The 13,602-nt window shown below is 41.9% G+C and overlaps 1 protein-coding gene across 1 annotated transcript in view; it reads right to left on the bottom strand.

Annotated features, from left to right (window-relative positions):
* The window catches only part of LRP5 (LDL receptor related protein 5), a 164,984-nt gene that overhangs the window by 86,537 nt on the left and 64,845 nt on the right, over positions 1-13,602 (bottom strand). The window contains 6 exon segments of the mRNA XM_054067099.1: positions 5,437-5,608; positions 5,967-6,103; positions 6,105-6,140; positions 6,142-6,180; positions 6,182-6,199; positions 6,201-6,367. Of these exon segments, the coding sequence (XP_053923074.1) occupies positions 5,437-5,608; positions 5,967-6,103; positions 6,105-6,140; positions 6,142-6,180; positions 6,182-6,199; positions 6,201-6,367 (569 nt within the window).

The following is a 13,602-nucleotide window of genomic DNA, read 5'->3' as shown; positions in this document are numbered from 1 at the left end:
ATACCATGCAGATGGGCACAAATATGCAAAAGCTATATTCACTCGTTTTTTTTTCCTACATGGAAAGCGGTTCTCATCTACAAGCAGTTTATCAGAAAGCTACAGAAAAGCCTACAAAGTGCACTTTTTTACATTATTGGGCATCAGTCTTAACAATACTTCTTGCCCCACAGGCTTTTAAGTTCAACCATGCTCTGCAAAGTAGTAGACGTAATGGTTTCAGTTAATTCTGTTCTGCAGTTTCTACACAGTGAGCTGGAATACCTTGAGGCAGATGAAAGCAGATGGATAAAAGAAAACAACGTAGGTGGGAATTTTCTCCTTTACCTTATTCATGTCACAGACCTTTGGTCTCTGGAAAATATCCAACTGCTTCAGGAAAACTGGGAGTGCAGTTTACAAATGAGAAAACTGTCAAGTAGCATCATTGCAAAAGTCCAAGAGATTGGACTGAATTGCTCTGAAACGAAAGCAATGGGAGTAGAGGATGTGCAATAAGTCAACTACTTAAGGCAGAGCAATATCCTGGCCCAGCCACTGTCCCTTTCCATTATCACCTAACAGGTCTTTGGCCTTCCATCTTCAGTACATACAAGGCAGCACACAGTGATCCACATGTGCCACGTTCTTTGCCTTCTGCAGTAGCATGCAGCTGCAGAATGCCACTTCCTGAACCACGCAGAGGTGCTCCAGTTAGGCTGAAGTCTTCCTCCTTCAGGAGTGCTCAACATTAACCTGAACGTCATTACAGAGAAAACAAGAACTCTTGCAGTGCAGACAAAGAGTAAACCACTCAGACCTTCATCAACTTTTTTCTTCTTTTGCTATCTAATGAGTTACAAAATAGCATTACAGCTTACTATTTGCTATCCCAATTACGCCGGTTTTTGGTGTTAACTTGAAATAAATTTATCCAGTAACATGCTTCAAGGTAGTTGTAGGATCTTACCAGGAAAAAGAAAAATCCTAGTACTCCCCTAGGTCAACTACAGTATAAAATGCAAACACATATCCTTGACTTGCAGTCAGCTGGTTTTTGTTTCTCTGGATGCAACACAGACATACATATAAAGAACAAATCACGGAGGCACCAGCTGCATTGACATGCTGCTTAAATGGCACGTTCTTGGCAAAAAAACACAGGCATGAGAGAATGAGTTTATCCTAAATAACTTCAACAGCAAGTGGAAATGCACCACCTCATACACCATACAGTGAAGTTTCATGTGCACTGGGGCCAGCAGAGCAACACAAAGTATGGCTTACCGGGAAAAATCTAGAGTATCAACCAAATCTCTCAAACATAGAAATCTTGCAGGAAAGGACTGTTAGATTAGAAATACAGCATAATTAGCAATAAATGTGAAATACAATCCACTGGATAATTAGCTTCTATTCTAAAATACTTCCTTAGTGCGCTTTTATCATCTTGTAGACGAGTACTAATGAAAAGAAGCTCTATTAGAGACTAATCTAAAATTGGAAGGTATCTGAACTGTGTCAGAGACTAGCAGATATTTGTAAATACAGCCTCAGGAGGAGTCTGTTCATAATAGTAAACAAAAGTAAACCATAAACATAAAGGGAAAAAGTAAGAAAAAAAAAGAAGGAGGAGAAAACTTAAAATGAGAGTATTTACGCTTGATTAATCTATGAAAACATGGAATTCACTGCTAGGAGCACGGAGATCACACTGTGTTAACAAAACAGGGTTGCACAATATAGAGGGATCAAAGTATCTACAGAGGTCACAATTCACTTCATGTAACATTTATATGTTAATCACTACTCTTGGATTACACAAAAGCCAAGTGCCCTTCTACAGTACAAGAAAATCAATTTGTTGAATATCCTCTCAGGTGAATAATGTTGTTAATAATTCACTGAAACCTCAGAATCACACGGGCTCAGAAGCCCTGAAAACCTTGCCCCAAAGCTTCATTCTAACAGTTATTTAATTTATCACCCTCTGCTCTAAGTGAAACTGCTTAGGAACTCAGTTCTCTGTAGAGATACCTAACACTTGTTTCAATTCTATGGTAACACAATTATTTTTTTTATATTAAGATTTAATCACGGGATACTAATGCAAAAGCATCTCCAGCTGGGGACAGTCTCTAAATCTCTGCCTCTTGTCCTTGTGGGAGACTTTAACTTTCCGGATGTCTGCTGGGAGTACAATACAGCAGAAAGGAAACAGTCTAGGAGGTTCCTGGAGTGCATCGAAGACAACTTCCTTGCACAACTGGTTAGCGAACCAACAAGGGAGGGTGCCTTCCTAGACCTGCCTGTTGTGAATAGAGAAGGTCTTGTTGGGGATTTGACGGTTGGAGGACGCCTGGGATTAAGTGATCATGAGATGATAGGGTTTTCAGTTCTAGGTGGGATTAAGAAGGGGGTTAGCAAAACAGTCACATTAAACTCCCAGAGGGCAGACTTTGGCCTGTTCAGAAGGTTGATTAGCAAAGTCCCGTGGGAAACAGTCCTTCAGGGCAAGGGAGCCCACGAGGGTTGGGCGCTCTTGAAAAATTAAATCCTAGCAGCTCAAGAGCAGGCCATCCCTGTGTTCTGGAAAAGGAGCCGGCGGGGGGAAAAGCCAGCTTGGTGGAGTTGGGAGATCTCAAGATGCGTCAATAAGAAGAAGAAGCTCTATGTGCTCTGGAGGAAAGGACAGGCATCTGGGTGGGACTACAGGGACGAAGTGAGATCGTGCAGGGAAAAAATCAGGAGGGCCAAGGGCCCAACTAGAATTAAAACTCGCTAAGTCTGTGAAAGACAACAAAAAAGTCTTTCTACAAGTACATTAACAGGAAAAGGAGGACGAGGGAGAATATCCAGTCTCTATTGGATGCAGAAGGAATAACAGTGACAGGGGATAAGGACAAGGCTGAGGTACTTAATGCCTTCTTCGCCTCAGTCTTTAATAGCAACAGAAAGTTGGTTCCTTCTGTTTACAAAATCCAAAAGTTAGAGGGGCAGACGTTGAGGCCTCCCTGATCCAAGAGGAGGCGGTTAGAGACTTGCTTGCCCAGCTAGACGCCCACAAGTCTAATGGGCCGGATGGGATACACCCAAGAGTATTGAAGGAGCTGGCGGATGTCCTTTCCAAACCCCTATCCATCATCTTCCAGAGGTCCTGGCTGACTGGGGAAGTTCCACTGGACTGGAGGCTGTGCAAATGTTGTGCCCATCTACAAGAAGGGTTTGCAGAGAGGATCCGGGGAAACTCCAGGCTGTCAGTCTCACCTCAGTGCAGGGAAAGTCATGGAACAGGTGATCTTGAGTGCTATCATGAAGCACCATGCAAGAGAAGCCGGGTGATCAGGCCCAGTCAACACGGGTTCACAAAAGGCAGATCTTGCCAAACTAACCTGATCACCTTCTATGACAAAATCACTCAACTACTGGATGGGGGGAAAGGCTGTGGATGTAGTCTTCTTGGACTTCAGCAAAGCCTTTGACACAGTTTCTCACAGCATTCTGCTGCAGAAACTGTCAGCCTCTGGCCTGGACAGGCGCACACTCTCCTGGGTTGAAAACTGGTTGGATGGCCGGGCCCAGAGAGTGGTGGTCAACGGAGTTAACTCCAGCTGGAAGGCCAGTCACAAGTGGAGTTCCTCAGGGCTCGGTACTGGGTCCAGCTCTGTTCAACGTCTTTATCAATGACCTGGATGAAGGCATCGAGTGCACCCTTAGCAAGTTTGCAGATGACACTAAGCTGGGAGGAAAGTTTCGATCTGCTGGAGGGCAGGGGAGGTTCTGCAAAGGGATCTGAACAGGCTGGACTGCTGGGCCGAGACCAATGGGATGAGGTTTAACAAGGCAAATGCCGGGTCCTGCACTTGGGGCACAACAACCCTATGCAGCGCTACAGACTGGGGGAGGAAATGGCTGGAGAGCTGCACGGAAGAGAAGGACATGGGGGTGCTGGTGACAGCCGACTGAACATGAGCCAGCAGTGTGCCCAGGTGGCCAAGAAGGCCAGCGGCATCTTGGCTTGTATCAGAAACAGTGTGACCATCAGGTCCAGGGAGGTGATTCGCCCTCTGTACTCAGCACTGGTGAGACCGCACCTTGAGTACTGTGTTCAGTTTTCTGGACCCCCTCAACCACAAGAAGGATGTTGAGGCTCTGGAGCGTGTCCAGAGAAGAGCAACAAAGCTGGGTGAGGGGGCTGGAGAACAAGTCTTATGAGGAGCGGCTGAGAGAGCTGGGGTTGTTTATGTCTGGAGAAGAGGAGGCTGAGGGGAGACCTTATTACTCTCTACAACTACCTGAAAGGAGGTTGTGGAGAGGAGGGAGCTGGCCTCTTCTCCCAGGTAACAGGGGACAGGACAAGAGGGAATGGCCTGAAGCTCCGTCAGGGGAGGTTCAGGTTGGATTCAGAAAAAATTCTTCACAGTAAGAGTCATTGGGTACTGGAACAGGCTGCCCAGGGAGGTGTTCGGTAGCGCCTTCCCTGGAGGTGTTTAAGGAACGGGTGGATGAAGTGCTTAGAGACATGGTTTAGGGAGTGTTAGGAATGGTTGGACTCGATGATCCAATGGGTCCTTTCCAACCTTGTGTGATTCTGTGATTCTGTGATTACTTTAGTACAGTATCTATTGAATCACCTTCCACCTCTCCAGTGCAACCATCAATGTCCATTACTAGACCAGTACAGACTCCTGCTTTGACCATAATTCAAATTTGCCTTAGCACTAGGAGACATCTCAAACAAATGAGCGGATAATTAGTCCAACTGTTGTCTAGTGTTTGAGGAATAGGTAGACAGGATGAAATTTTTGCATTTTTTAAAGAAAATTCTTCCCAAAGAAAAGGAGGCATAAGGAAATCACAATAATGTTCTATCCGCCATTCTTTCAACAATTAAGAAATACTAACTTATTGTAATAGATGTTTAAAACAGCACTGCAAACAGGATCTCCCCTCCTCATTCAGAGGTAGAATGCCTACACTGTTTTCAATGCAGGCAGTACGTTAAAAAATTACTTCTGGTCCATGCATCTGGACAGCACATAATCATCAGAAATATGGCTATCTAGGAACCCCACAGCCAATTTTCTCCCACGCACAAACTTGCATCAAGCCCTTTCACATGCAGCAATTTTAGATACAAGTCCTAAGCACCACAAGACAAGTCAAAATGTCTTTTAAGAAGGTTGTACCCAAATGTCCCCAATTTGTTGCAAAAGCCTCAGGTAAAAACTGCGATTTCAAGCAACTAAATCACAGTGTACACACAAAAAACATAACACTTCTCACAAAAGTTTCTGAACCACATGAACATTTTTCATTTATTCTCAAATATGTCTCATTATTATGTAATCTTAATGAAACAACAGACTCCTCAAAAATGGATAAATGTATCCAAGGTGCACATGATAACAGGGCTTGTTTTCTAAGAATACACCTAAGTATAGCTCTATTACTCACCTCAATTTTATCTGTTTTTGCATCTCCCCAGTAAAGCTTGTCTTTTTCAATATCCAGTGCCAAGCCATTAGGCCAACCTAGGGACGTATTCACTAGAACCCGCCTTTCTGAGCCATCCAAATAAGCACATTCGATCTTTGGACTTTCACCCCAGTCCGTCCAATACATGTAGCTGTAAAAAAAAAAAAAAAAGACAGGAAACAGTCATGCATAAAACATGCAAGACAAAAGAAAAACATCTGTCCCACTTTGGAAAGAAACTTACTAACTTTCTGCTTCCCAGCTGTAGCAAACAAGCCAACTTGAAAGTCTGAGCATTAAACAAATTAAACTATAGGTTCACTGAAGAACACTGTATTTGGAAGCCACCTTTTATACACACATTATTAAAAGGATGAAGCAAGCGAAAGGTAGTTTTTTCCAGAACATTTGACAAATAATACACACATTTCACAATATTTTCAGTTTTGGGAGACCACAAACTGGATCCAAAGACCTATCACAGGGCTATCAATAAACACAAAACTTACCCCATTACAGGATTGAGCACTATTGCTCGAGGTTCATCTAGGTTTTCAGAGACAAGGATCTTTCTTGAGGTCCCATTCAACCGGGTCACTTCAATGCGATCTGTTCCAGTATCAGTCCAGTACAGATTCCTTGCCACCCCAATCCACAGCAATGCCATCTGGATGGTTGATTTCCTGTGGTTACCAGAGTCTGTGCTCCAGAGCCATCAAAGTAGGGCCCGACGAATTGCCCGGAACATCATCATCAGTCCAATATATGTAGCCTTCCACAGGATCATAGTCTATGGCAATTGCGTGTCTAATATTGTCTATCTGCAGAATAATGTCAGTGAAATCTGGCATGTCCAGGGAAATCCTCCTCAAGTCAGTCCTTCTAGCAAGCAGCAAGACTTCTTCAGCTCCTGGAGAGAAAACCATTCACAATATAATTTCCTTTGCTATTGATATGTGCACTTCAGTACAGCACAGCAGGCTGTGAAGTGCCACTATCATTACCTAAACTAATATGGAACAGCAATCCCTATCTAGAACCTAAAAAAAGTAGTAAACAATTTGGTGGGGATAAGCCCAAATATTTCATCACTTTATATAGAGTTCTTTAGCTTAGTCAAACCTCCCACTAGCTCTATCAGTGTGCGTAGATGTGGTTTTCACACACAAGCCCTACATTATAAATAACAAGTGCTAACAGAATACTTGAGTATTTTGCAAACAAATTACATTAATTATCTCTTCCAAACAGTTCAACAAGAAAGCAAGCCACAACTACAGCATTTCTCATCTGGCCAAAGTTGATGTAAAACTAATTTGAAGGCAATAGGATTGCTGTTCTTTGCTGTCCTCTATTCTCCCTCCTCACTGCAGAGGTTCACTGGATGTGGAAAGGTTGCCAAACAAGAACCCGGAGCACAACTCAAAGACAAATGGCATCTTCAGTGTCATCCTTCTGGTAACTTTTTATCATTACAAAAACAAGACATACAGTAAAACATCCAGTTGCTCAACACATTTTCCTCACATTCAACCCTGCGCATGCTTCAGGACAAAAATTGCCATATGAGTATGTATCTTTTTCCTACTCCTTTCCTAAATTGATGCTGTGTAGTTTGAAAATTGACAAAGGGCTTGATCATTTAGCAACACTCCAAATCTGGAAACCACAACAGAAGTCACTTATTATATTTCACCCAGACCAGCAAAGACCAGCAGGGAGGTGGTAACCTCAAGTTCCCACCAACAGCTCAGACTGGATGAAAATGGCCAACATGTGATGCATATTTTGAGCCCACTATAAATGAGATAAATTCAAATCCTCGTGAGAATATTCATGATGAAATAATTCTCACCTAGGCATGCATACAGAGTTCTGGAAACGCAGAAGTTGAATCTATTGCACAAAAAAAACCTGACTGACACTCACTCAGAGTTGGACTGTGCTGTTATTTGCTTTTGAGTTTGAGCTTAGTCTCCAAATAATCTCTAAGAAGCTCTGAAAAGAAGTAATGCTAAAGGCTGTAAGTGTATAATAAAAGCAAAGGATATGAAAAGCAGTATTATAACATCACACAAACAAGTTTGCTACACAGCACAGACGGGACAGTTTTATGTGCACTTGAACTAACTTAATTCACCACAGCTCCTTAACAAAGTAGCACTGCTCTTCTCCTTGCCAGGGGCTGCTTGTTCTCACTTCTGTATCACCGCTTCTCACATGGAAGAACAGCCTGGCTGTGTGTTGCAAACCACACTACAGAGCTGATCCAAACAAAAAGCTAACTCAATAGAAATAAAGCCATCAGACTAAGTTAACAACTGGACTGGCTCATTGCAGAGCTGCACAAACACCTGTGCTGGCACACAGAGGGACTCCAGCAAGAAATGCTTCTTCCAGTCAGCCTTAGCTGACAAGGTTTGATAACTACAGCATCAGCTACATCAAACTTTGAGGGAAGGCTTGGGTACAAGGAAAGCAACAATAACTAGGAATTTAAAAACTATGTGGAGAAAAGGGAAGAGGGAAAGCCCACACATTCTTGACAGCAAACCATGTCCACCATCAGATTTCCTAAATACAGATTTTCCAGTTTCAAAGGTTGCAAAATAAAACCAGGTTTTCAGGAAGTTTCTCTTACTCTTGAAACTTCTATTTGCTTCTCTGGACATAGCAAAACCTGTTGCCTAGTTACGAAGGGAACAGCCCCAAATGACCAGACAACTTAAGTTAAGGCTTCCTCCTTCCATTGCCCCCACTTCAGTAAGCACAGAAAGAGTTTTCAATTTTTTTCAAGTTTTCTTCTAAGGGAACAATATGCAGCAGCAATCTTTGGAATGCACGCTAGCAAAAGCATTCATTCTCAAAGCTTTTATGAAGCTCCTGGATTTTAACACCTTTACTAAATAAAAAATAATGGGATATCTAAAACAGTACTTGGTATTTTCACGTCATGCTTAAATACGTTGTTTTACCTCCTGAACAGTGAAATAATCAATCAATCGTTTTCTTAAATACACCATCGTGGACAGAGGTCCAGTATGTAGCCTATATGTCCTCTTCCACCATGTTGCTTTGCTGGCTGTATGTTTTGACAAATTATCTTTGGAAGATTAGCTACATATAATGGCAAACAGCATGAACACAAGGTGACACTGTCAAATACATCAGAGTACATCAAGCATGAGACAGTTCCCACACAGCTATCTCAAAGAGCTATCTGGGACTAACAGTAGTTCATAGTCTGTGATGCTGTTCACACTCGCTATATCAGGGATTATCCCAGGAACAGTAATCTTGGGGCTATGCTGACATCTCTGGATTAGAAATGGGTCAAAAGCAAGACAATACAGAGAGAATCAGCTTTAAGCAGAAAGGGACTATCCTCACAATATTAAAAAGGTTGCATTCAAAAATTTTCTATACAGTTTTTTAGAATGGTATTTTTTGTGAAGTCTGTTCAAACAGAAAGGCTATTAGATATCTTTTGTTTCATTAATTTATGTTGACATTTTGTAAGAAGTACTTAACTGCAAACAAGTCCCATGGTGCTAAGTATTAAACATACTTGTTTTTTTCTGACATTGCCATCTCCAAAGAACTTGTGTCACCACACACTGCTTTTTCCAGAGCGTGTTAGCTTGACAACAGCAGAAATTAAAACAGCCGAGGTAAAAGTACATACAGAATAATATCTCCTCCCTATTACCTCCAAAAATACAGCTTGTCCACAACTAAAGAGTCTTTTCACAGGGAATACTTCCAAATCTAAATTATTTTTCTAATGCAAATTAAAATTACGCCTTAATAGCCAAAGGGGAAAACAAACCAGTGTTGGAGAGAGCGGCTGCAAACCAGAACGCTGATCTTCAACTGAAGAGGTCAGATAGCAACTACAGCAGAAACAAATACCTCATGGAACAAAGTTTTATGTCTTGCTTCAATGTTCCTGAGCTATTTCACTTGTGGGAGTCAAAATAAAGCCTCTTTTCTAGTGCAAGTTAAATAAAAATCCCAGCCTTAAAGCTCAACATGGAAAGGGGGATGTCTCTGGTCATCCAAGTGCTTCATGAACACAGAAGAGTTTTGAATTATAAATTAATTTTCAATTATTTTAGCTCAACTGTCTCAAAGTAAGCACCACTGCAGCTGTTCAGTCACCCACAACACTCTGAGTTTCATATCCATCCTAAATTCTGAATTTCTACTTTATTAATGTCTGCAATTCTAACCTAAAAGAACATGTAGTATGAAGCAGAGGAGCATTAAATACACACCTAGCAAATGGTAACACAAGCAATTACCAATATTATTACATAGATTTCTATGATCAACATTACAAGCATCATTACATGGGAAAAGATGAAAACGCATCAAATGCATATATTTTGCCTCTTCACACAACTGATTGCAGCTTCACCTTGGTTCACTGTGAACAAGGTCAGAATTGAACACACTGGAGGAAGGAACTGGCAGTCTAGGGCCCATATTATGCCCAGAGACTGGCTAGACAATAAGGCTGAAAGACACTGTTAATATCCTTCTAAAATTCACAAGTAATACAAAATCTCCAGTTCCCCACAGCAGCAATAATCAGACTAAATTTTACCTCTTCCAGCTCTGTCATATGTTCACCCATTCATTTGCATACCAAATAATCAGACCAGGAATAGGGCAGTCAGGAGTCTGTGAATCAGCAATTACATAACAATTACAACCTTCTCACAAAGGGAAGAAAACAATCCAATTTCTAACATATTCAGCTGCTCTGGCTTTTTTTTCAGGCAGACTTTACTGCAGAAATATTCTCAACCTCAGTTCTGTCCCATGGACATACACAGCTAATAATAAACAGGGAGAAGAAAACGATTCTCTGCTGGCCTAGCAGACCAGAAAATAAATCTTCACTTCAGTTGACAACTGGGATGGTTTATTGGTAGTTGAACCAAATACTTCTTTGGAAATTCTTCTGATTTCTAACATACCTCTAACTGAAACTTAGGGGGGGGAGGGGAAAAAAGAGCTACTTGGCCAATATAAAGTTCTGGTTGGTTGGCAATTTCTACTCCCAGATACTTGAAATTAGGTCAAAGTATTATACAATAAGACTCCTGACAGACATGCATCTACATTCTTGGACATTAAAAAACATGGGAACAGAGAAAACGTTATCACAGAATATCTCACTACGTTCTGCCCCTGCTTGAAAGCTGGTAAAAGATGATTATCGTGGGTAATTTTTGATATGTTCAAAAATCCTGGCTTCTATTACAATGCAGTCTAAAATCACAGTGCTGGTTATAACAATATTTGACTCTACTAACAAATTTCTGCTAGAGAAAAGGGTTGGTAGTAGGCTCTGAGCATGTGCCTAAGAGGTGAGAACTCGATCATAGAATCACCAGGTTGGAAAGGACCCACTGGATCATCGAGTTCAACCATTCTTAACACTCCCTTAAACCACGTCCCTGAGCATTTCATGCACCCGTTCCTTAAAAACCTCCAGGGAAGGTGACTCGATCACCTCCCTGGGCAGCCTGTTCCAGTGCCTGATGACTCTTTCCGTGAAAGATTTTTTCCTGGTATCCAGCCTAAACCTACCCTGGCTGAGCTTCAGGCCATTCCCTCTTGTCCTGTCCTCAGTCACTTGGGAGAAGAGGCCAGCACCTCCTCTCTACAGCCTCCTTTCAGGTAGTTGTAGAGAGTAATAAGGTCTCCCCTCAGCCTCCTCTTCTCCAGGCTAAACAACCCCAGCTCTCTCAGACGCTACTCGTAAGACTTGTTCTCCAGCGCCTTCACCAGCTTCGTTGCTCGTCTCTGGACACGCTCCAGAGCCTCAACATCCTTCTTGTGGCCCAGTGGTCCAGCCTGTTCAGATCCCTTTGCAGAGCCTCCCTACCCTCCAGCAGATCCACACTTCCACCCAGCTTAGTGTTATCTGCAAACTTGCTAAGGGTGCACTCAATGCTTTCATCCAGGTCATTGATAAAGACATTGAACAGGGCTGGGCCCTGTACTGAGCCCTGGGGAACCCCACTTGTAACTGGCCTCCAGCTGGAGTTAACTCCATTTACCACCACTCTCTGGGCCCGGCCATCCAACCAGTTTTCAACCCAGGAGAGCGTGCGCCTGTCCAGGCCAGAGGCTGACAGTTTCTGCAGCAGAATGCTGTGAGAAACTGTGTCAAAGGCTTTACTGAAGTCCAAGAAGACTACATCCACAGCCTTTCCCCTATCCAGTAGTCAAATCACTTTGTCATAGAAGGCGATCAGGTTAGTTTGGCAAGATCTGCCTTTTGTGAACCCGTGTTGTCTGCGCCTGATCACCTGGTTCTCTTGCAGGTGCTTCATGATAGCACTCAAGATTACCCATTCCATGACTTTCCCCGGCACTGAGGTCAGACTGACAGCCTGTAGTTCCCCAGATCCTCCCTGCAACCCTTCTTGTAGATGGGCACAACATTAGCCAGCCTCCAGTCTAGTGGAACTTCCCCAAGCCAGGACAGACACGCTTGTCTGGCTCATTAGTTTTATCTATATGGAGGTACTTTGATTATTAATGTTGGTAGGAATGTTTTAAAGGCCACAAAAGTGTTATGCTTTGACTTGCCTAGTGTTATCCTAGATACCCCAGAACCTGCCTAACACATTACAGCTAGCTATTTACCTAGTGCTTAAGTACTATGGCATGTATTTAATTAAATTCATCTTCAAAAGCCTCTCTCACCACAGTCACTTTTATAACCACATAATTAAGAGCTTCCCAGCAGAACTGCTAAATGTTATAACATGATCATATATAACACCATAAAATGAACAAAACCCTTTTTGAGGGGATCAGGGAAGCAAGCTACCCCAACATCACAACTGCAGCAACCCAACACTTTAGCAGTTTATATAAAGCCATACAAACCATAGACTACAAAACCAGAAGGAATTAGATCCTTCTAGTGTTTCCATTTAAAAAGCATTTTGAAAATCTCACGTTAAAAGTTTTTGTTTGATTTTTCCAACTGGTTTAAACTTTGAACATTTATTTTCTCCAGTCATATTTTATTTGGCAAAAGCTTAATGCAGACCTTCCACAACTTCTCAGTAGGTTTAATATCCATAAAAGCTGATGAACTGTTCTGGTTAACACACAGAAAAATATCTGAATTTTAAAAAGAAACAGAATACAAAACAAAATAATAGCATTTAAGGCAGTTACTCCCTGAAGACTATTTTTTTCTTTGCAACCAAGAAATCCTACAGAAACAAGTTATGAAAACTTTTTGTTTTTTCTCTCATACATGTGATGCTTTCCTCCCATATCCAGTAATTGATTATTTTTAATATCCATGCTAGGTATAGTGTTTGCTTTGATTTGTTTGGTTTGTGCTTTCCTTATTAAAGAATTCATGCTTCAGCACTGGAAATGGCAACTGTACTCTATTTGCAAAATTAACTGCAACCAGTGCTGACAGCTGCAAAACAGGCTGTCTCAGCAGCTTGACAACACCCTTTTTTATTCTTCCCTTGACCCACTTCACATTTGACAAGTGACAAGACATCTATATAATACAGTAACAAATGCTCCAATTTATTCACCCAACCTAAACACAGGTAGACTGCAGTGGCTGCCTCTGCTAACCTAAGCCAGAAAACATCATGTTATTCCTTTCCCATTTGTCTGTCTGCTAATTAGCTAGAACTATGTTCCGTTGTGGGACTCTTCCCACAGTTTTATGCAGTGCATGTGCATGCATCTGAATGTACAGATTTAGCCTATTTATAGGCAACTTTGGAAACCTCTGTATTTGGCCGGGGGGGGGGGGGGAATGAGATAAACTGTATAATTGGGGAACCTTCTACCTCTTCTCTGGAGAACAAAAAGTAAACACTTTTTTTGAAAAGTCAGAAGTACTTTGACCGCAGGTAACTCTCTTACAAGTTGTTTGAGTACAGCTATCTCAGCACTCTTGATAAACTAAAAAGATTTATCAGAAAAGCAATGGATTTCGCTAGTTGCTCTAATGCAGTGAATTACCTGGCAAAGTTTCAGTGTAGGGCAAAAAAAAAAAGGGGTGGGGGAGAAAATGTCATTATTCTGTATGGAGTATATGAAAATAGGTAACATTGTGATGCTGTTTAATAAGCTTGCCAA

The sequence above is a fragment of the Cuculus canorus genome, chromosome 5 (genome assembly GCF_017976375.1).
Source record: "Cuculus canorus isolate bCucCan1 chromosome 5, bCucCan1.pri, whole genome shotgun sequence".
Lineage (NCBI taxonomy): Eukaryota > Metazoa > Chordata > Aves > Cuculiformes > Cuculidae > Cuculus > Cuculus canorus.
Note: the sequence above shows the minus strand (reverse complement) of the source record. Positions and strands in the feature narration are given on the sequence as shown.